The 21,084-nt window shown below is 32.2% G+C and overlaps 2 protein-coding genes across 3 annotated transcripts in view; one reads left to right on the forward strand and one right to left on the reverse strand.

Moving 5' to 3' along the window:
• LOC134231530 (vacuolar protein sorting-associated protein 41 homolog) overlaps positions 1–21,084 on the reverse strand; it is a 160,880-nt gene that overhangs the window by 63,585 nt on the left and 76,211 nt on the right. The window lies entirely within an intron of this gene.
• On the forward strand, positions 1,857–5,471 carry LOC134231528 (uncharacterized). Of its 2 annotated transcripts, none has more exons than XM_062713479.1 (2): positions 1,857–1,875; positions 3,452–5,471. In XM_062713479.1, exon 2 carries the CDS (start codon positions 3,462–3,464, stop codon positions 4,521–4,523), a length of 1,062 nt encoding a protein of 353 aa, XP_062569463.1. In that variant the 5' UTR covers positions 1,857–1,875; positions 3,452–3,461; the 3' UTR covers positions 4,524–5,471. The 2 variants fall into 2 exon arrangements, with proteins under 2 accessions (XP_062569463.1, XP_062569462.1); XM_062713478.1 differs by lacking the exon at positions 1,857–1,875 and adding an exon at positions 2,406–2,893 and having other exon boundaries at positions 3,044–5,471.

Raw genomic sequence — 21,084 nt, forward strand, 5'->3', positions numbered from 1 at the left:
CGCAACGAGTTCTGATCTTGTTCAACTTTCATATTCGTAAATCGTTGTGGCGCAGCAGTTTAGGTGAGGAATAGAAAGCGGTAGTAGACCAGTCCGAGTACAACTATATTTTTTCAGGATTCCCTTTTTAAATTCAAAAATAGATCATATAGATACCATCATATCGGAAATGTATTATAAGATAAAAATTCTCAAGTTTTAAAAACAGCAAATTATGAAATAAAAATGATTTAACTGAAAGAGAACTTATATTTTCATTACATTCAGTTTACGGAATGATATCTGAAAGGTCTCTAAAAAGTCACTCACAAACTTTTTAAGTGACTTTCAGTTTTCTTTCAGTTGTCATAAATTGACCATTTAGTCGACTGAATGGTGTAATCTTTTCCTATTTCATGATAATGTGTCACTATGTGTCTTTCATCATACTTTTCCCTTACATAGCATGTATTTACACAGGGTATTTTGGATCTGCCTTTCCCTTCTCCAAAAGAGCTCCTCACCAGGACACACTGACAACAAACGTAAAGGCTGAAGTCACCAGAAGTGTAGGACTAATTTATGTTGACGGAAATCAAAAAGGAACAGGTTTCCGTGTTGGAGAAAAGTACATCATGACATGTTTACATGTCATCAAGGATATTATCGAAGGTCAGTACATTGGATAATCCATCACATTTTTGTAAGGTTTGTTAGAAAATATTTTTTTAAATTATACAGAAAATTGCTTATTGTTAGTTTTTTTTCCCTATTTTAGATTTTAAAAGCTTTTGATACTGTTGAATATCAAATAATAAAATCATTAGAAGAAGATAATTTTGGTCTAAATTTCATTAAATGGATTTCAATTCTATTCAATAAACCTACTTCTAGAGTAAAGAATAATTATAGTTTTATTTCAAAAACTTGTAGAATGATAAGAGGCTTCATACAAAGGTGTCCCACCTCTGCATTGTTATTTATACTTGCTAGCGAAATATTGTCAATTAGAATAAAAAATCAGAACAGTTCAAAGGGTTTAAACGATTTCAAGTAAATGATCAATGTGAAATTAAAATGTTACAACAATTTGATGATTCAATGTACCTTCTTAAAGCCTTAATGTCTGTCAAACTTATGATAGATATTATAAACAGTTTCTCTATTCCAGTCTGGTCCGATTGTAGAAAAAAATACTTCTTACGTCAAAAAATTTTCATTTGGTCAAACATAATTTTTAACCAAATCTCGAGTATGCTACATACGAAAAATATGCTGGACTTCATGAAAATGTGCAAATGGCGATTCATAATGGCGGACATAATATTTTTTAAATTTCTCTTAATGTTGTTCGAATAGTACAAATGCAACTATAGAAATAATAATAAGATGCTTACATTATTATTTAAATTCAGAAAATTTAGTCGTTTCTAAACTCCATTCGTATTTCCTCTGAATGATTCGTCTATTGTTTCTATATTCTGCTTTGTTCATAATTTTACATTTGTAAATATCCATACATTACAGAAAGATTCATGATAATGCATATTATGTTGTAAATTTAATGTAGTTTCGCCACGTTTATAAATATATTATAGAAATTTTGATTTGTAAATGAATTTTAAGTTTTACTTAAAATATTTTATGTACATTGGAATGCTCTGCGTGTAAGAGTTATCGCGCTTGCATTATCCTTGGAAAGTTTTTGGTGTGTCCAAATTAGGAGAGGCAGATGCAAGCGATTCTTGGAAATGTAAACATTTAGTAAACGACCAATGAAAATCGTTCGCGGTAAAAAATCTGGACACGGTCGTCCAGATAGCGTCATTTTTCAGTTTCTTTTAGGACGCTGTGAAAAGTACATGTGTGCTGGATAGCTTCAAATTATTTTAAGCGGTAAGGAAACACGTTTGTTTTTTCCTCATACTTATTGGTTTTATTTATCTAACAATCTTTCAAAGATGAAGTGCATAACATTTTGCTGTTATCGATATTAATAATTGCTATCCATCGCTATTGTTATTTTGTATACTATTTGCATATGTGGATAACTTGCTACTGTAGAATAATATTTAAAAAAAAAAAAAAAAAAAAAAAAAAAGAAAAGAAATAAACTGATCGGGAATCGCTATCATAGTAGCGATAGTAAGCCTGACTGTAGGAAACGTAAATATTCCGTTTTCATTCTTAAATAATTGTAAGAATATTGATTATTCATTTTGCTTTCCTCTAAATTGACTATGTCTAATTTAATTTTGCAAGAATTTCTGTTAGATGGCGTCCATTTTCGATTATCTAGGTTGAAGCCTTTGTGGCCAGTACTGGCCACGTTTGTTTTACATGTGTAGGTCAACATGACCTCACTGCGCTCACTGCGGAAGCGATAAATCATTTTATGTGTACAAGTGTACAAGATAAAGAGAACTTTTGTCCGATATAGAGAGTAGAAATGCATAACGCAGAAATAATAATGATTTATATAAAATTTTATATTAAAAAAAAATAATAATAATAATAAATTTTTGTTGATACGATGATCGAGTTCTGATATTGATTATAAACTTTGCTTGTTCTTATAATCAAAAAACGCTCATTTCTTTGTTGAGGAAATATGTTTTTATTCAATTTACATGTACTTTATCAATTGATTAATTAATTATTTATTTTGTTTATTTATTGACTTAACTACTGATCGATCTATTTAAATCTATAATTTATTTATTTATTTATTTATTATTATTTTTTTTTATATTTCTGATTTACTAGTATTTTACCTCATTAAGATCAACACAAGTTGTTTGAATTTCTTGTTGTCAATATAGTATTAAAACTCCTCTATCGAGGTTTTCCTCAATAGGATCAACACAAGTTGTTTGTGTTTCCTGAGGACAATATTTCAAACTCCTCTTTTGAGGTTTTCCTCATTAGGATCAACACAAGTTGTTTTGTGTTTCCTGAGGACAATATTGATTAAAACTCCTCTCTTGAGGTTTTCCTCATTAGGAGCAACACAAGTTGTTTTGTGTTTCCTGAGGACAATATTGATTAAAACTCCTCTCTTGAGGTTTTCCTCATTAGGATCAACACAAGTTGTTTGTGTTTCCTGAGGACAATATTGATTAAAACTCCTCTCTTGAGGTTTTCCTCATTAGGATCAACACAAGTTGTTTGTGTTTCCTGAGGACAATAATTTTTTATTAAACATTCTATGGTAACATTTTAGTTTTTGAAATCAGCATTACTTTAGAGGGTAACTGTTTTATTCGGAAAGGCTAGTATATAAAACAAAATAATAATAATGATAATATATAACAATAATAAAAAGGGGATTTTAGTAAATGTATTTATCTATTTGTCGTTGTTTACAGGACAAATCTTGAAAATACAAATCTCACCATATCTATTGATTTTTATTGACAATAAGTATTTCTTTTTACAGCATCACTAAAGAATTAAAAGTATATATTTTCAGTATATATTCAATGCCTCCAAAGAGACAGTCAAGTAGGGCACGAGCGGTTCCACCCGCTACTTCCCGACTAGGAAAGAAAAGACGATTGGTAGCAGACCAAATCTCGGTACCTGATGATGTGGTGGATGAAATCACCAAAACTGTCACGGAAAGGGTTACGGCTTCAATAACAACACTTATTAAAGAAGTTGTCAACGCTAGATCATCGGATTTAGATAATCAGGGGAGTATAGATAATAGTAACGTGCAAGCATCTCCACAGATTACCATCTCAGATAATAGTGCCACGGTAAATTCTCAATTAAGTGTATTGCCCGAGGCCACTGAAGCAAATAAAGGTAAGGGACAAACAGGATTTGTCAGCACAGCAGTGCCAATAGAAGCTCTTGTGTCTGACCAAATCAAGTCTAAGATATGGTCGAATCAGTGCATTGATTTTGTCAAACTTTTATCGAAAGAAAAACAGAAAAAGGGTAAGTTTTCTTTGCAAGTAGAAAATAGTGATTCTCAGGGGAAATTAACCATTCACCAGGTTGAGAACGATGCTGAAGACAAGTCAAGTGTTTCTTCTATGCATGACTGGATTACAGCTTGGAACAGGTATGCAGCAATATATTGTATAAAATATCCTGAACAGCAGTCAAAATTAGCCAAGCATTTAGAGGCAGTACGAGACATTGCTGATGCCAAAGGTAATTGGAAATATTATGATGCAGAATTTAGACAACTTGTATCTCAAGGACAGGTTGCATGGGGGGATGTTCATATGGAATTGTATGTTAACGCTAGACTCAAGACTGATCTATTGACAAAAGTAAGTAGTGAAGACGCACCATTAGGGCCAATTCCAAAAGGGGCTTGTTTCAATTATCATGCAGGCAAGCAGTGTCGTGCAGGTTTATCCTGTCGCTTCCAACACAGGTGTTACAACTGTGGTAGCAACCACCCATTTAATCACTGTAACAAACAAACTCAGCAGCCCTTTCGTTTCCTTAGAAAATTCCACACCCAAGCAAATAATAAGAAGGAATCTACCAACCCCTCCAAACAAAGGGATGACAAAAGTAAGTAGATTGGCAAAATTGTTGGCTGGGTTTTATTGGTGAAAGCCCGAGTATTGAATCATAGAATTTAAATTCTGCTTTCCAAAACTCACAGCTAATGTCTCAAGATAGAAAAGAAATTTTGGCTGGGAGGGTTTATGGACCTTTTGAAATCAAACCAATGAACTGGATTCAGTTAAAATGGAATCTAGGCTTCCAGATGATAAGATCCTTAAGTGTGTTAAGAAAATTGAATGAAGTTTACAACAACAAAAATTGACGCTTAAGGAATTGCAGTCACTATTGGGTTTATCATACTTTGCATGTAATGTAGTATTTACCATTAGGTCTTTTCTTAGAAAACTTATAGACTTGAAATGGAATTAAACACACACACAGAAAAAACAATACTATAAGATTAGAATTAAAAAAGAATGTAAAAGGAGATCTTAATGTTTGGCTGAGTTTGCTTTCAAATCACAATAGATCTACCAAGTTTTTTGCCGGACAAGTTACTGATGCATCAGGGTCTATTTGATATTCTGTAGTGCTTGGTAGTCAGTGGTTTCAAAGAAATTGGGATATTAATTGGAGACACCAGAATATTGCTATTTTTAAATTTTATCCTATAGTATTCGCTGTGCAAACGTGGTCAAAATATCTTGCAAATAAATATAATTTGTTTAACACTGACATTCAAGCACTTGTGTTAATCTGTCTGGAATTTAATATTCATTTTAAAGCAAGACGTTTGTCAAGCAAAGAAAATTTGCTATGTGACTATCTTTCTCGTTCCAAGGTACAGCAATTCCGGGAACTGGCTACTTGGACAGAACAGACTTCCAGTAGGAATACCTCCCCTTCCGCCTTTTCCATCTTGATCGGCGTTAAGGGGAAATTACCAACCCTGGACATTTCATTGGAGATCATCTTAATTTCTGATGCATACAATATTTGGTGACATGTTTTAGCAGTAACGTAAAAAAAAAAAAGTTAAATAAGAACATACAGGAGTGTGACAAACGTTCCACCTAGGCAAGAACACGTGTTTACATGATGTCGTCGGACATAATTTACCAAAGTTGATAATTATCATTGTTGGTGAATAAACCTTCCATGACATATTCAGTCCAGGGCATATGTTTATCCCTGGTTTGGATTAAAACAGTACACTTGTGGCATTTTTCCCCCCTCAGTAGCAGTAGTTCTAGTAATAAACTGACTTGAGTAGACTTAATTACTTTTGTGAAAGACAAGCAGAGCATATGTTTATCTCTGACTTGGAATTTTTCATCTACTTGTATATTTATGACTCTTGAATTCATTTTGTACATGATAGGACATATGTTTATTCCTATCTGTTCATATGTGTAGAAGTGTTACATGTGTATACAGACATTCAAAAGGACAAGCAGGGCATATGTTTATCTCTGCTGTCTTAATTGTACAATTACTTTTTAATTTGACAGGTATAACTGCACTTTGCCCCTTTGTTTTGCTTCTTTTTCTTGGGGTCTGAACTTGATCAAATTTAATTTAAAGTATAAATTTAATCAAGTACATGGCGGTTTCAGACCACAAGAATGTTTGATATATTATGTAATCAATTACGCAATATATTAGGTAATCACGATTTACATATTAATCATATTCATAATTCGGTTTCATTCTGCTGTGAATTTTTGATACAGATAATAAGTTGTTTATTAATAATTTTCTGGATTTTATGATCAATTATTACATAATTAATTACAAGTATTTTCTACAATTAAAGTCACATTAGTGGCAAAGTGCAACATACCTAAATGTCTTGTTGTTTATGAGAATGGAGAGTGAAGGCGGTTTCTTGAAATTCTGCGATAGTACAATAACTGTGAGTTGGGTTCTTGATAGTACACGAAAATGTTAATGATCGAAAAGTTCCATAACTGGTTATTATGTCAAAATGAATTTGCATTGGCAATTGTACATAAATGAATTTTAAGTTTTACTTAAAATATTTTATGTACATTGGAATGCTCTGCGTGTAAGAGTTATCGCGCTTGCATTATCCTTGGAAAGTTTTTGGTGTGTCCAAATTAGGAGAGGCAGATGCAAGCGATTCTTGGAAATGTAAACATTTAGTAAACGCCCAATGAAAATCGTTCGCGGTAAAAAATCTGGACACGGTCGTCCAGATAGCGTCATTTTTCAGTTTCTTTTAGGACGCTGTGAAAAGTACATGTGTGCTGGATAGCTTCAAATTATTTTAAGCCGCCTCCACCCCGCCACCTTTTCCTTTTTTAGGATGTCTAATTCTAGCTTTATCTTCTAGGTGTTCAATGTGTTTTACGTCGTTTTCGGTTTCAGACCACAAGAATGTTTGATATATTATGTAATCAATTACGCAATATATTAGGTAATCACGATTTACATATTAATCATATTCATAATTCGGTTTCATTCTGCTGTGAATTTTTGATACAGATAATAAGTTGTTTATTAATAATTTTCTGGATTTTATGATCAATTATTACATAATTAATTACAAGTATTTTCTACAATTAAAGTCACATTAGTGGCAAAGTGCAACATACCTAAATGTCTTGTTGTTTATGAGAATGGAGAGTGAAGGCGGTTTCTTGAAATTCTGCGATAGTACAATAACTGTGAGTTGGGTTCTTGATAGTACACGAAAATGTTAATGATCGAAAAGTTCCATAACTGGTTATTATGTCAAAATGAATTTGCATTGGCAATTGTACATAAAACATTTTATTTGCATATTTTCTCTATCACCTGAAATTCTTGTGAGATTTCTCCATTTGAATTCCCCCCCCCCAAAAAAAATGATCGTGTGCCCAAGTCATATACAGTGACAAATTAATGTTTTCACCGTTTAGTTATCAATGCATTTCAGAACTTCTGATATGCATATTTCAATAAAAGTAAAATTAGATGTAATTCTTTAAAAATGTGCAGATCCCTGTAATGATAGCAGTTTTCTCAATCCTCAATTATATTTATATTATTAATAAAGCATCCCTGCCTTGAGTATAAATCAAGAAAGAATCAAAAGATAGCTAGTTAGTTACATGCAGCGTTGGTAAACGTAAACTTCTGAATTATATTGAAATAGATGCACAATCACCAAGGAACAGGTCGGCTTTATTCAGATCATTAACCCTGGTACGTATGATCTCCCTGACAAATTTTCAGACCTTTTGCTTATGACTTTCCAAACTATATCTCAAACAATTTAACAGCTTCGGCTCCATTCGGGTCACTGATCAAATGTATGAGACCTAAACCCTTCGCTAAAACATGAATGACATAGCCTTTCAGTGTATCTTAATGTTATACTAGTGAGACAGTTTATTAGAAAGGAGTGTCAATTATTCTTATATGATTATAATTGATTTCATTAAAACGTTTTATATAATAGATCAAAAACCTAACTGTAGTTTATAGGTAAATGTGTTTATCACAGCGTTCGATGCGTTTTCTTTATATGCATACATGTATATCCAAACCGCTTCTGTTTTACATGAATGCAAACCACACATCATCTACATTGCAGCTAAAGCATACAATATTTATTTACTTTTCAGTATATTTCAGTCTGTGTTGGATTCATACTTTTCAAACATGCATATGGTCAGTTTACGGTGTGTCTTAGAACTATGATTTCGGAGATGTGTCTATGTCCACAGTAAGGCCAGAAAACCACTCAAGTATAAAAAATACATCAGGGTTAAAGCGGCAATACGGCTGCAAATCGTGTGCTTTTTTATTTATATTTACCCAATATATCATTCAGGAAAAAGGTTAAAAGTTGAATTAAGCATTTGAGAAAAATAAATATTCCCTCCTCATACAAAATTAACGTAATTAGAATCTGCCGGAAAATCAAGGGTCGTACAACTTAGATCTGTTTACTTGTACCACGTGAATTTTAAATTGGCACATGCATACAATGTAGGGTTTACAATTATAATAGAATATTAAGTAAAATCAATTCTGAGAATCAAAATATCTTAACTCTCCGGTAAATTAATAATACTTAACATATAAGTCTGCATTAAGACGAATTTAAGGTTTCGTCAAAGGTCAACATGTCAAAAAAAATAATTTTTAGAATTGCTCCAAAACTATGTGTGGTATTAAGTCAAAACGTTTACAGTTTATAAAAATATCACTGATAATAGATAGAAAGTATCAATTGATAACAAATATTTTTAAAAATATATTTTTTGAGAAAAATTGTATCAGAAAATGTGCATATTTAAAGAAAAATGCTCCTGCTTAATTCTGTCCTTTTTGTGAAAACCAACATTCTAGAAATAATATATGTTTATCATTGAAGGGCTAGTTGGACGTGAATGGTCTCTGAAAGGCTGTTATTGAAAGCATGACATGTATAAAGACAAGACCCCTATAGAATCCGCCATTTGCAGTGTACTTTCACTTTCAAGTTTTAACATTTAGACAAAATAAACAGGGAAAACAACTTTCCAGAGGCTATCCAAGTCCAACTTGCCCTTCATTGATAAACATATTTTTTTTCTGCAATGATGGTTTTCACTAAAAGCACGGAGTCAATTAGGTGTATTTTTTGAAAATATATGCATTTTTAAGAAGAATTTTTCTCAATTAATATTATTCTAAGTTCTTTTTTTATCATGTGATACTTTCTATCTGTTAATCAATAAAAAAATTATAAACTGTAAAAGTTTTATCTTTATACCTTACATAGTTTTGGGGCTATTGTAAAAATAAAATTTTGGACATGTTGACCTTTGACGAAACCTTAACATGATTAATTACAAATGTTGAGGTTTTATGTATTGGGGGTGCAGGAAAGGAAAATCCACCAAATCATACGTCATCGCGGCAAAATGTCAAACACAATACCTTTCTGTAGTTCCAATACAATTTGCACTTCAAATGGCGATAAATTCTATATGTCATAAGTGCATTTTAAAGTTGAGTTTACACTGATTTTTTTTTCTTTGAAAGCCATGGAGATACGAGAAATGACAGCATGTATCAACAAACCTGTATGGTAGAACCTACGCGATCCCAACGTGAATGTCGCCGAGATTCCATTCTTCTTCATTCAATGATTATATAAATCTCCCAACTAAATTTTCGTCATCAAAGTTGCGTTTTAATTTCAAGCCCTATTTTTCGTTTTGTTTTTCTTTTTGGTCGACTTTGTCAATGTAGCAAGCCTACCGGGCTTCCCTCTCATACCATGCTGTTTTGTTTATGAAAACTATGCGCATGCTCGATAGCATGGGATGTGGAACCTCGAACACGTTGCAATGTATATATTTATGGACCATAAATAATTATTAATTTTAATGAAATAATCAGAATTATTTATTTATAAAATTTGAAATTTTCTGAAAGTGTATACATTTATGAGTATGAAAAGAAATCCAAATCCTATAGGAAAATTTTTAAAAGTCTGTTTTTGAAGAGATGCGCCGTATTGTCACTTTAATATAGCAGGTACAGGAAGCGAAATAATTATGGCGGAATCGAAAAATTTCGGCGGAAAAAAGGCGTACAGGAATGAATTAAGTCCTAAAAAGATGAACAATAATTCCTTTTTAAGAGTTTATGTCAGCTTTAAAGATTTTCAAGAATTAAATTTGCTTCCTTTTTTCTACAAAGATGCACTGTGTGCAATCGATAAAGGAAAAATACAAGATTTGAAAAAAAATTCCACTGACGAGTTTCTGTCATTGCCTATTTGGAAAAAATACATTTATTTATATATAAAAACAATCTAATATTTCTATCAAACTGGATAAAATCAAATGTGTTATACACAAAAATTCTTTTTATAAACTAGTAAATCGAAGATTACATGTTATTTCATACTTTTTAGAAAAAATTCTAAATAAAAGAAATACATGTACTGTGAAATAATTAATTTTCGCGGGGGTTAAATTTTCGTTGTTTTCGAGAAATAAAGAGATCCACAAATTTCTAACCCTAACCCTTATCCTGAAAAGTAAAATTTAATTTGCATAACTACTCAACAATTCTTCAACCACGAAATCAATCGAATCCCATCATATCATTTTTTTTTCTCAAACCTCGAAAACTTTGCCCCATAAAAATATGAAGTTAAACAGCATATTCTGTTAATATTTCATTATAATTTGTGTTTAACAAGTAATGAAATAGTTTTGAATGTAGAAAAGCTCAGTATGTCAACATTAAGAATTATAACTTTGTTTTATCTTATGGAGATATTTATTGTAATGTCGAGATCGAGTCAGAAATCCTCCATTTTCTGCAACATTTTGTAACTGAGAGAAAAGAATTTTCACCAACCCTTAGAGTAAAATACTGGACAAATTTATTTGATATCATGGATATTCTTAGATAGCTATAGCCACAAAATTATCATCTGAAAATTACTGAAATGTTCGATAGATAATTTGCTTATTTTAATTAATTATAATTATAAACTGTTAAATAAACAGCTGAGTAATAACTTAATGTTAGTAAATAGAATATTGGTGTGCAGATTTTATTACAAGTGTTAGGAAATTGAAAACATAGAACATCTTAAATATAAGTGTAATTCTTTAGCTAGATGCTGTCATGAGACAGTTATACCCGCACTAATTTGTTTGCCTCTAAATACACACTCCTTTATATATCGCTTTCCAAGAAAAACGTTAAACTATAATTCTGTAAATCTCATTATCACAGTACATGTATCCGGCACATTGAGCAGAAAACTTTCAGGAGGCCATGTGATCTATGATCCTTTTAAAAATATTTCATATACTTAATTCATCACCAGTCTGAAATAACTGAATTAATTAATTATGTAAATTAGATTCTGATAAATATTTTGCACATAATATTGAAACTTTTTAAATTTACTTTTTCAACAACATAAAATATTATTTTAGTTCAAAGCCTTTTTGATGAATTTATGAAAATGTGCAAACTGTTTTTTTTTTCAGTATTTGGTCACCCCCCCCCCCCCAAAAAAAAAAAAACCCTTGAAAATACAACCACAGGAACACGAATTTTTATCAATAAGTCGCTGAATAAGCCAAATATCTAAAAATACTACCCCCTCTCTATAAAAATAAACAAGGTGTGCGACGCCATTTTGACCCCCTCTTCCATTCAGGCTTTAATTTAACACATAAATCGGATATGCCTACTGGATTGCGTGTAGCATTGGGTTCAAATATGATATTTCTCACTATACATTTCTTCGTAAAGTTAAAATCCAACGCGTAGATAATGCAATCAACTGGAATTAATGCAAACTTCAAATTTCGTTCCAAGGCTCGATCGCCATCAGCTGACGTCACAGAAATTTAATCTCCACACCAAATGCTCTAACACATAAATAAATAAAACATATGTTAAATAAAATCAAGGATTAAAAAGCAACACCACTTTTCAGTATTTTATTCTAATGAAGACGACGGAATCAGCAAAGGTTTGCCGAATGAGATAGAACACATGCCGATGGTGTAAATTAGTAATCATTTTGTGTTGGATTATTTGGATTATATTTTGTGAAGTTGACAGGACCTATATAAGAGGGGTATTTCAAAAGTCCTGAGAACTGGTGAATAAAAAATTAACCGTTTTACGGAAATTTTTGAGTTTGATATTATTGGAAAGAGCAGAAAAATACACACAGATTGTGACGTCACTTTATAATTTTGATGACGTAATAACTCCGACAATGGCGTCATATTTTCGCATACTTACAATACTGACACAATTTCATCAATGTAAAATTTTAAAAACAACTTTTGCTCATTACTCGGGTGCATGCTATCGGACGTAAATGACAGTTGGTAGAATCTTTACATAGACTACAATCTATCATATGGTGGCCTGTTTCGGAGATCTTCTTGTTCTGAAATGGTTTAAGCGATTGTCAAACATCGCATGTTTTTACCGAATCTTGCTCAAAATATTGCGTAACACAGACCCAACTGCGAGAATAAAGCAAAGTTGGCAATCAAAGAAAAATATACGATCGTGTTACTAAATTTGATGGCATCAATTCGTCGAGTGTTTTAACCATATTTGTGGGATCGATGAAGACTCCAGAGAAGTTAAGTTTAGTGTGCCCCATATTTTCCCGTATAATCCCAAATGGCGCGGGCGCAGTTGTAACCCCACCATACCTCCACATATTCGCAAAAACTAATTCATGGAAATTAAATAAGATTCTACATGTCTCTGTAACTTATAAACCTTTTTTTGGAGTCAAAAGTCAAAAGCAGTACTGAGTTTAGAGGCGCCGAAGTTGAATTAATGAGAAAAATACATACAGAAACAAGTCAGGGGCAAGACTTTTGTACATTTTATTTGTAAACGGTAAGAGTACTGTTACTCAAAATATATTTTTTGAAAATTGTATTAATATACTTTAGTTTTATACAGAAAATGTTTTATTTCATACAGTGGAGAAGTATATAAAAGACCGAAAATCCAGTCGTATCATGTAACTTAAAATCTAGGATGAATGTCGACGATAGCATAACCGGACATAAACCGCGCTAGTAAACAAACCAAACAATGAAATATAGTATTGTTGATAAACAGTACCATAGTCCTACTCTACTTCTGTGCAAATAAAAATTTTCTTTGAAATATATTTTCAAATAAACCTTTGGAAGCACTTTTAAAATTGTGCCATGTGGATAAAAAGTTTTTAGTATGCTAAACATTCTATATTCTGACGTCATTTTCGGAGATATTACGTCATAAAAATTATAAAGTGACGTCACAACATGTGTTTATTTTTATTGTCTTTCCAATGATATCAAACTCAATAATTTCCGTAAAACGGTTATTTTTTTATTAATCAGTTCTCAGGACTTTCGAAATGCCCCTCGTATATGACAGTCGGTAAGCACACGTTTTAGTATAAATTGCGTTCAAATAAACCGAATGCTAATGGTTAGGTTAAAGTTCAAAAAGGTACAAAGATCATCGCATGCCACAGAAGACAAATTTCACGTTGAGAAGTTATCTCCTTTTGTCAACGTTACATTTAGTACAGGTGCAGATCCAGCTCTTTTTCGGGAGGGGGGAGGGTCACACTTCAGTTAAAAGAAAAAATCCAGCCCAGAATTTTCTGAGAAGCAAATAAAAAACAAATGATAAATTATCTTGTGATTCCAAAGTAGTAGAATTTTTTCCATTTGAAATTGTTTCTTGTGTTTTTAAGTTGGGCGATACACATGGCTTTCACACTTCATAGGTATTAAAATTCCTTGTGACAACAAGTTAATATGGGTACCACAAATCTTTACCTATTGATCTTTTGACCGTGGAGTTTGACTCAATATTACAAGAAAAATACAAAACTTTAAGCTTGGTTCTAGGGCTTTCACGCTGAACATGTGTATTCTTTGTGAACTTACAACAGGTATAAATATTTTTTACCTTGACCCTAGAGTTTGAGAGGCTTTTCAGAAACAGTTACACTTTCCAAATACATATGAATCATAGGTTTTTTGGCTTCTTTAGCTTTTCTGGTTTCCTAATCAGATTTTGTCTGTCATCCATCTGTTTCTTTGCAAACTTTTTGTATTTTTAATTTCTCTAGAACAACTGGGCTAATTTCAACCTATTTACATAGAAATATGCAGGGGACTATTTCCATAATAAATCTTCTCAAGAACAGCAAGGACATTTATTGTCCCCCATTTGCGTAAATGGTGGGAGACATTCAATCTCATTTGTATGTCAGTCTGTCCATCTGTCACAATAAATTTAACTTTGGTCATCTTGGTCATATATTTTAAATGAGGAGAGACAGGACTTTCATATTAAACATGTCTATAATTATTTACCTGTGCCAATGCCATTCTAAATACACTATGATTTTTTTCCAAATGACCTTGACCGTGAAGTCTGACCTACTAAAAAAATTAAATAGTTTTAAATTGATTATTTTGAAAGAGAAAAGATAGGGCATTCATATTATACATGCATCTACATTACCTGTAAGACCTTCCCAAATGTATCATGACTTTTGACTCAGTGACCTTGAAGTTTAACTTACGTTTCAAAAATGTTGTATTTCCTTATAACTTTTGATTAAGAAGAGATATGACTTTCACATTTGACGTGTACATTCCCCATAATGACATGTTTCGCAACATGCATTGACTTTTACTCCTTTACATTGATGTTTAACATGGTTTTCAAAAAATTCAACTCTTGCTAAAGATTATTAGGCCATTATGTAAAATGTAGGGGGAGTTCAGGGAAGAAGTAGCTTTTTACATAAAAAAAACTTCATTTTTCGACCCCTATTTGACCACTGGGGGCAAAATCAAATTTCTGATACCTTACTGCACCTCTACATGACACCATCAAATGTAGGAGGAGTTCAGGGAAGACGGGGCTTTTTACATAAGAAAAAGTCGTTTTTCAACCCTCATATGACCCCCCCCCCCCCAGGGCAAAATCAAATTTCTGATACCTTACTGCACCTCTACATGACACCATCAAATGTAGGAGGAGTTCAGGGAAGACGGGGCTTTTTACATAAGAAAAAGTCGTTTTTCAACCCTCATATGACCCCCCCCCCCCCCCCCAGGGCAAAATCAAATTTCTGATACCTTACTGCACCTCTACATGACACCATCAAATGTAGGAGGAGTTCAGGGAAGACGGGGCTTTTTACATAAGAAAAAGTCGTTTTTCAACCCTCATATGACCCCCCCCCCCAGGGCAAAATCAAAATTCCGAAACCTTACTGCACATCTACATGACACTACTAACCATCTCCCAAAAGATAATTCGGCTACTGTGTAAAATGTAGGAGGAGTTTAGAGAAGACGAGGCTTTTTGCATTAAAAAACTTCATTTTTGACCCCCATTTGACCCCCTGGGGCAAAATTAAATATCCGAAACCTTACTGAACATCTACATGACACAACAAACCCTCTCCTAAAAAGATGATTAGGCTACTGTGTAAAATATAGAAGGAGTTCAGGGGAGAAAGTGTGACAGACGGACGGACGGACATGAGTAACAACAATATACACGAATTTCTTTAGAAAGTGCGGGTATAAATATATGGAAAATAGTAAACGAATCATTAAACTGCAATATTGGCTGGAAAAATATAGTAATTGGGCTTTTTTAAAGAAAACTCAATTATCTGAAACGTTGAACATACTCATTTCCTATATAGCTCTAAAAATGTTTATATGATTTGTGATTTATCAAAAATTTTATTCACAAAGTGAATGGGATTTGGCAGCAGGCAAAGCCTATTTTGCCATATCCCTAGATTACCAAAAAATTCAAACATAAAATAATGTCGTATAAAATGAGAACAATGTCTTACAGAAAATCTGATAATATTTGTATAGCACAATTTATTAATGTACTATAATATTACGAAAATGTTGGACTTAGCTGAAATGTGTCTAAATGTTGAGACACATATGTAATACTTAAATAATTGAACATTTTTTCTCATGTAAAATATATTTTGTTAACTAGATAATTACTTATGAAGTACAATGCTTCTTGAGTAGCCTGAAGAAAAGCATGTGGCCAAATGGGGATAAAATATTCAAATATGGACTTTAGGAAGGCAAAATGAGCAGAAATGTGATTATTTTTAATACATGTACACATCACATGATTTTTTCCCTTTTTTGTATTATCTAAATATTTAAGGGAAAAAAAGCCAACGATAATCCAATGTTTATATACAATGCTATAATTGGATATCATATGTACTGACTCAATTTATGACAAGAAAAAATATACAGAATCTTTATAGATCATTTTGTTGATAAAATGAAATTTATCGATATGTTAAGAAAAAAAAAACATCGTTGCTTTTTGAATATAAAAATAAAAAAGATAGTAATGTTATTAATATCAATGTATATACATGTATAAGATCAATGCCATCCAAAATACCTCGAAATACCTTTATGTAAATTTTGAATAAAGATAATTATATATATTTCTGGACTCTCAAGCTTTTTTTGGAAGGATTCAATCAAGCAACACTGTTCTTAAATGTCAATTTTTTCCGCTTTTTTCGAACGACCAACTAACCTTTTAAGAAGTTACAGCCAACCGTATGCGCCAAATTTACACGCATGTTACATTATCGCAATATTCCCTGTTGTCTGGTATGTACCTGACGCTAAAAGTAACATTATATATATATATATATGATACATGTGCATGTATTTGTTATCCTGACCCAACTACATTGTTTTTATTTGTTAAATAGGTTCCCCAGACTTCATCCGTTGTGAGATGATCTACATACAGTTTGAAATGATGCTTCATCTTCAGGACACTGATCAAAGCATTACATTCCATTTTGAGCCAACCCTTGTATACAAACATGAAGAATTCGATGTTGCTGTATTGGAATTAAGAAAACATGACGTCAAATTTCCAACACCTCTATCTTCGTTTGCAACCAACTTTCTCTACGAAGAAGTCAACCTTATTAGCTATCCAAGTAAAGTTAAACTGAGAGAGGAAAGCGAAATTTATCCAGCAATTATTGAGCCAAACAATGATGTTGACAACTACATCAGCAAACTAAGTCAATGGAGCATGAAAACATTCAAGGGTACTGATTATTACTTACCTCTGCGTGAACACCCAAAGAAAATTATATTCCAAACAGCAACAGCGATTGACTTGAAATCATGCCCATCTGGTTCCCCTGGCATCTTAATTAGGAATCAAAAACCCTGTGTTGTTCTCTTCTTTTCTGGCGTAATTGAGGGAATTGAGTTGAAACCGGAAAAGCGGCTAGGCTTTGGATATGCTGTAAAAGACATTTTTGATGAAATGCAAAAGAATGAAAATGACAGAAAATTATCAGCAGAGATTTTCCAAGAGTGGATTTCGTAATCATTTCCAATGATTGAGGTGGACGAAGTCATCATTTGAACAAACATAAATCTCGTTTGGATGAAATTGTCTTAGCGCATATTTGAAGTTTTCGGTGTATTATAAAATCAATCACCAATTCTCAGAATAAGTGGTCATTTTGACAAGAGGCATGTCTCCTCGCCCTATTTGAAAAATATGACGTATTTAAAAAGTTATGTGTGCTATTTTTCATTCAGCTGTAACAATTCACACTAACTGAGAACAAAAACCCCTTCAGATATTGATTTTTTTTTAAATAAAAAGCAGAAACCCTATCAATTTTGTCAAATTTCGCGTGTAGCCGATCGGGTATCTTAAATTTCGTCATTTATAAAATCATCCGTACGTTTCTAGAACTCTTCATTACATCTTACTTTCACGACACATATGCAGACAATTTTAAATAAGTACTAAAATGCAATCGACCATATTCCGAATTCATTTTTCAACTTGACTTATTGTCGCTTAAAAGTGTTTAACTTACGTTGCCGATTATAAATGTGTCTTTTTCAGTCTCGCATATTAATATTCAAAATGTAACTTAATTTTATTGATTTGTCAATTAAAATTTGAGTCAATATATAATAGGGACAAAATATTTCGTACGAGCAGCTGTACTCTGTATCTTTGATCCGTCGTTTTGAGAATGTAAGCTACGTGATCATGAAAAAAAGTATTATGCTAAATGTTTATCCAGATTTCGATGTGTTTATTTCATAATACATATTGTATGTGTGCATCGTTTTTCTAGAATGAACAATTTCAGTAGTTGACAAGATGTTATTTACGTTGTGTAATCTACGCTTCTGTCCTATTGATAAAATGTAAAAGAAAAGCGGTATAGATTCTTTTTTTATGAAATAATGATGATGTTGAGTAATGTTTTTGCACTTTATACGACCATCTACCGCTTCTGACTGAATGGCATGCCCGCTAAAGCTATTGAGCTGCGGATTTCTACGTCAAAAAAAAACAATAAAATATCTGTCCTTATCTAATTTTGAAGGTTAGAAATTAAGTCTTTAAAATATTTTTTTTTATTTAATTTGAATGTTCTGGATTATATGTCAGATAAGTTAACCCTTCGTAAACTATAATAATCGAAAATTGTCAGCACAAACAATATGTACATGTAATCAAACAGTCATAATACTGTAAGCTAGGTTCTTTGCTTGCTAGTCTATCACTTATCAAGGAATGGTTTATATACATGAAAATCTCTGTCCACGAATTAATTTCAACATTTTATTCAGAAATTTGTATGGCTGAAGATTAAGATCGTGCTTATTATAACTTATAAAGTAACATACAGCATTTATAATGTAGCGTACTATTATCTCAGCTAATAGGGATATAAAAAACATCAATATGAACAAAGTATAGGGAAATATTTATGTCGTCCCGAAGGAAGTCGGGGACGACAAATTGCAATTGTACGCATGTTTTTGTTGTCCAGGCTGTTTCTCGGACATGGCTTGGACAATCTTCCTGAAACTTTCCTCAAAGGACGATCACTGGTTGTAGTTGTGCCATGTGGTCATTCATTTTCAAAATGGCTACCGTTGCCATGGAATCCTGCAAAATGTGACGAATTTTGTTCGCAATTGTTCTCTCTGGCCCCTTGAACTTTCTTCATGAAACTTTTTTTATTTTAATAATTAGTAATTGAAGTTGTGCGATTTGCGTTTAAAATTTCCAAATAATCGACTATCGCCATGAAAACCAGAGGAAACCAGAGGAAACTGAAATATTCCTTAACTTTGATTTTTAAGTCAAAGTACTAAAAGGACTGATACGAGTTGATGGTTGTCCAAGCTAAGCTAATGGGTATTGCTTTATTGATACAAATAAATGAAAGTCTTGTCCGAAATTATCAATACATGTAGTTGCCATGGAAATATGGGAACAGTTCTCAGCGACATATGCTATTGCTCGAATAGCAGACTCTCTATTTTCAAATTATGCTTGTTAGAGTCTTTTTTCTATCAACGCTCATCCATTCAAAAGGTTTAGTATTATGTGGTTAACTTGTGTAGTAATGATGTTTTTGTAATCTACGTTGTGTCCTCTGTTATCTACGTTGCAGCAACGGTATTCGATGTCTCTTTTGACGATAGCTTTAATAAATCTGTGTTTTTTGTTATCATATTGAATATAATTTAATGAGGCCCGATCTTGTTGATCTGCGCATAAGTTTTAACGCAGCGTCGACACAGTCACGTCACAGTACCCTTGACTATCGTCACAATTGATTACATAACGTCACAATTAAAATGACGTCGAATTTCGCTAAAATGTTCTGCTGTGAGATCTTGCATAACTGGTAGCACTATAAACTGTTCATGTTGAAGCTGGCATTTCTTAAGGAATGTTTTTTAGTTTTGTGTGAGTTATTGGTGTGTGAATCACACATACTTGTCACGTAGGCATATTTGCCTAATACCAACTTTAAAGTTGGAATTACCAACTTTAAAATTGCGTGGCACTTATACGCTTCCGTAATTTCAATTTATCACAAAACACACATTCTCTTTTTTTTTATCAATTCTTATGAAAAATTCTCAGTTTTTTCGTTAAATTAATTGTGGATTTGATTGGTGTTACTTATGGTTTTGTATCGTTTACATTTATTTTACTAGAGTGTTCACATTCTGTGTACAAACAGGTGAAATACAAATGTATAAAATTAAACCAAAATCTTAAAGATTAACAATATCATTTCACAAACTCAGCTCGAAAAATCAACTTATTCTGAGAATAGGTGAATGTCATATTCATTGACGCTTCTCTTAAAATCTAAGCAAGTGTATTTATTTACCAAATAGAAATTGTTCTTTGTGTTTGTTGCCATGATGCTCTCAACAGCGAATACACATGGTCTTGAGAAAAACTTATTAAAATCTGGTAAATTGTATACCCGATTTTACCAGGATTGTCCTAAGACCCTGTGGGTTAATTTGAGCATTTTAAATACTCACGACACAAGTGTGTATGTATATATATACCTAGCGTGACCTACTAATGTACTTTTTCTATATATTAGTATCCATACAATTTATTGTGTTTTCTATTATTTTACCATTACTTGCATCCCTATTCATATAAAAAAAATCGTTTTTAGAATTATATTCATGTTGTGATATTTGCTTTATATACCTATATATATTCCATATGGCGTTCTTGAATTTTGTAATTTCTTTTTTTATGTGTATGATCATTTAAACTATTTAAACTAATTTTTGTTATAAGCAATTATTCATCAATTTCTATGAAATAAACAAAATATTGCTAGTTGCCAGTTTCATTAAAAATTGCCAGTAACTTAATTCTGAAAAACCTCAACCACAATACTCTCTTTTTACTATTTCAGGACAGTTTATAGACAATAAGGTAGAACTGTAATTATTCAAACGATGTTTATTATGCTGCTGAAATCTAGATAGAATTAACGGACATCACCTCATACCAAGTGTACTCTTAAATGAGTAATTGTGAATTCTGGTTCAGAGTTTATATGCAATATTTATTATATCACAAGCAAAGATAGGAACAGATTTGATATTATAGTCTTGTCCGATGTATAGAAAAAAATACTTCTAACGGCAACTAATCATTATTTGGTCCAGCATACTTTTTTAACCTAATTCGAGTATGCTGAATCCAAAAAAA

This window comes from Saccostrea cucullata, unplaced genomic scaffold, assembly GCF_032062105.1.
Source record: "Saccostrea cucullata isolate Sc308-1 unplaced genomic scaffold, CSIRO_AGI_Scuc_v1 ctg524, whole genome shotgun sequence".
Classification (NCBI taxonomy): Eukaryota; Metazoa; Mollusca; class Bivalvia; order Ostreida; family Ostreidae; genus Saccostrea; species Saccostrea cuccullata.

Excerpts from the sequence above, each read along its gene's own strand:
- LOC134231528 (XM_062713479.1), top strand. The coding sequence starts at position 3,462 with ATGCCTCCAAAGAGACAGTCAAGTAGGGCACGAGCGGTTCCACCCGCT.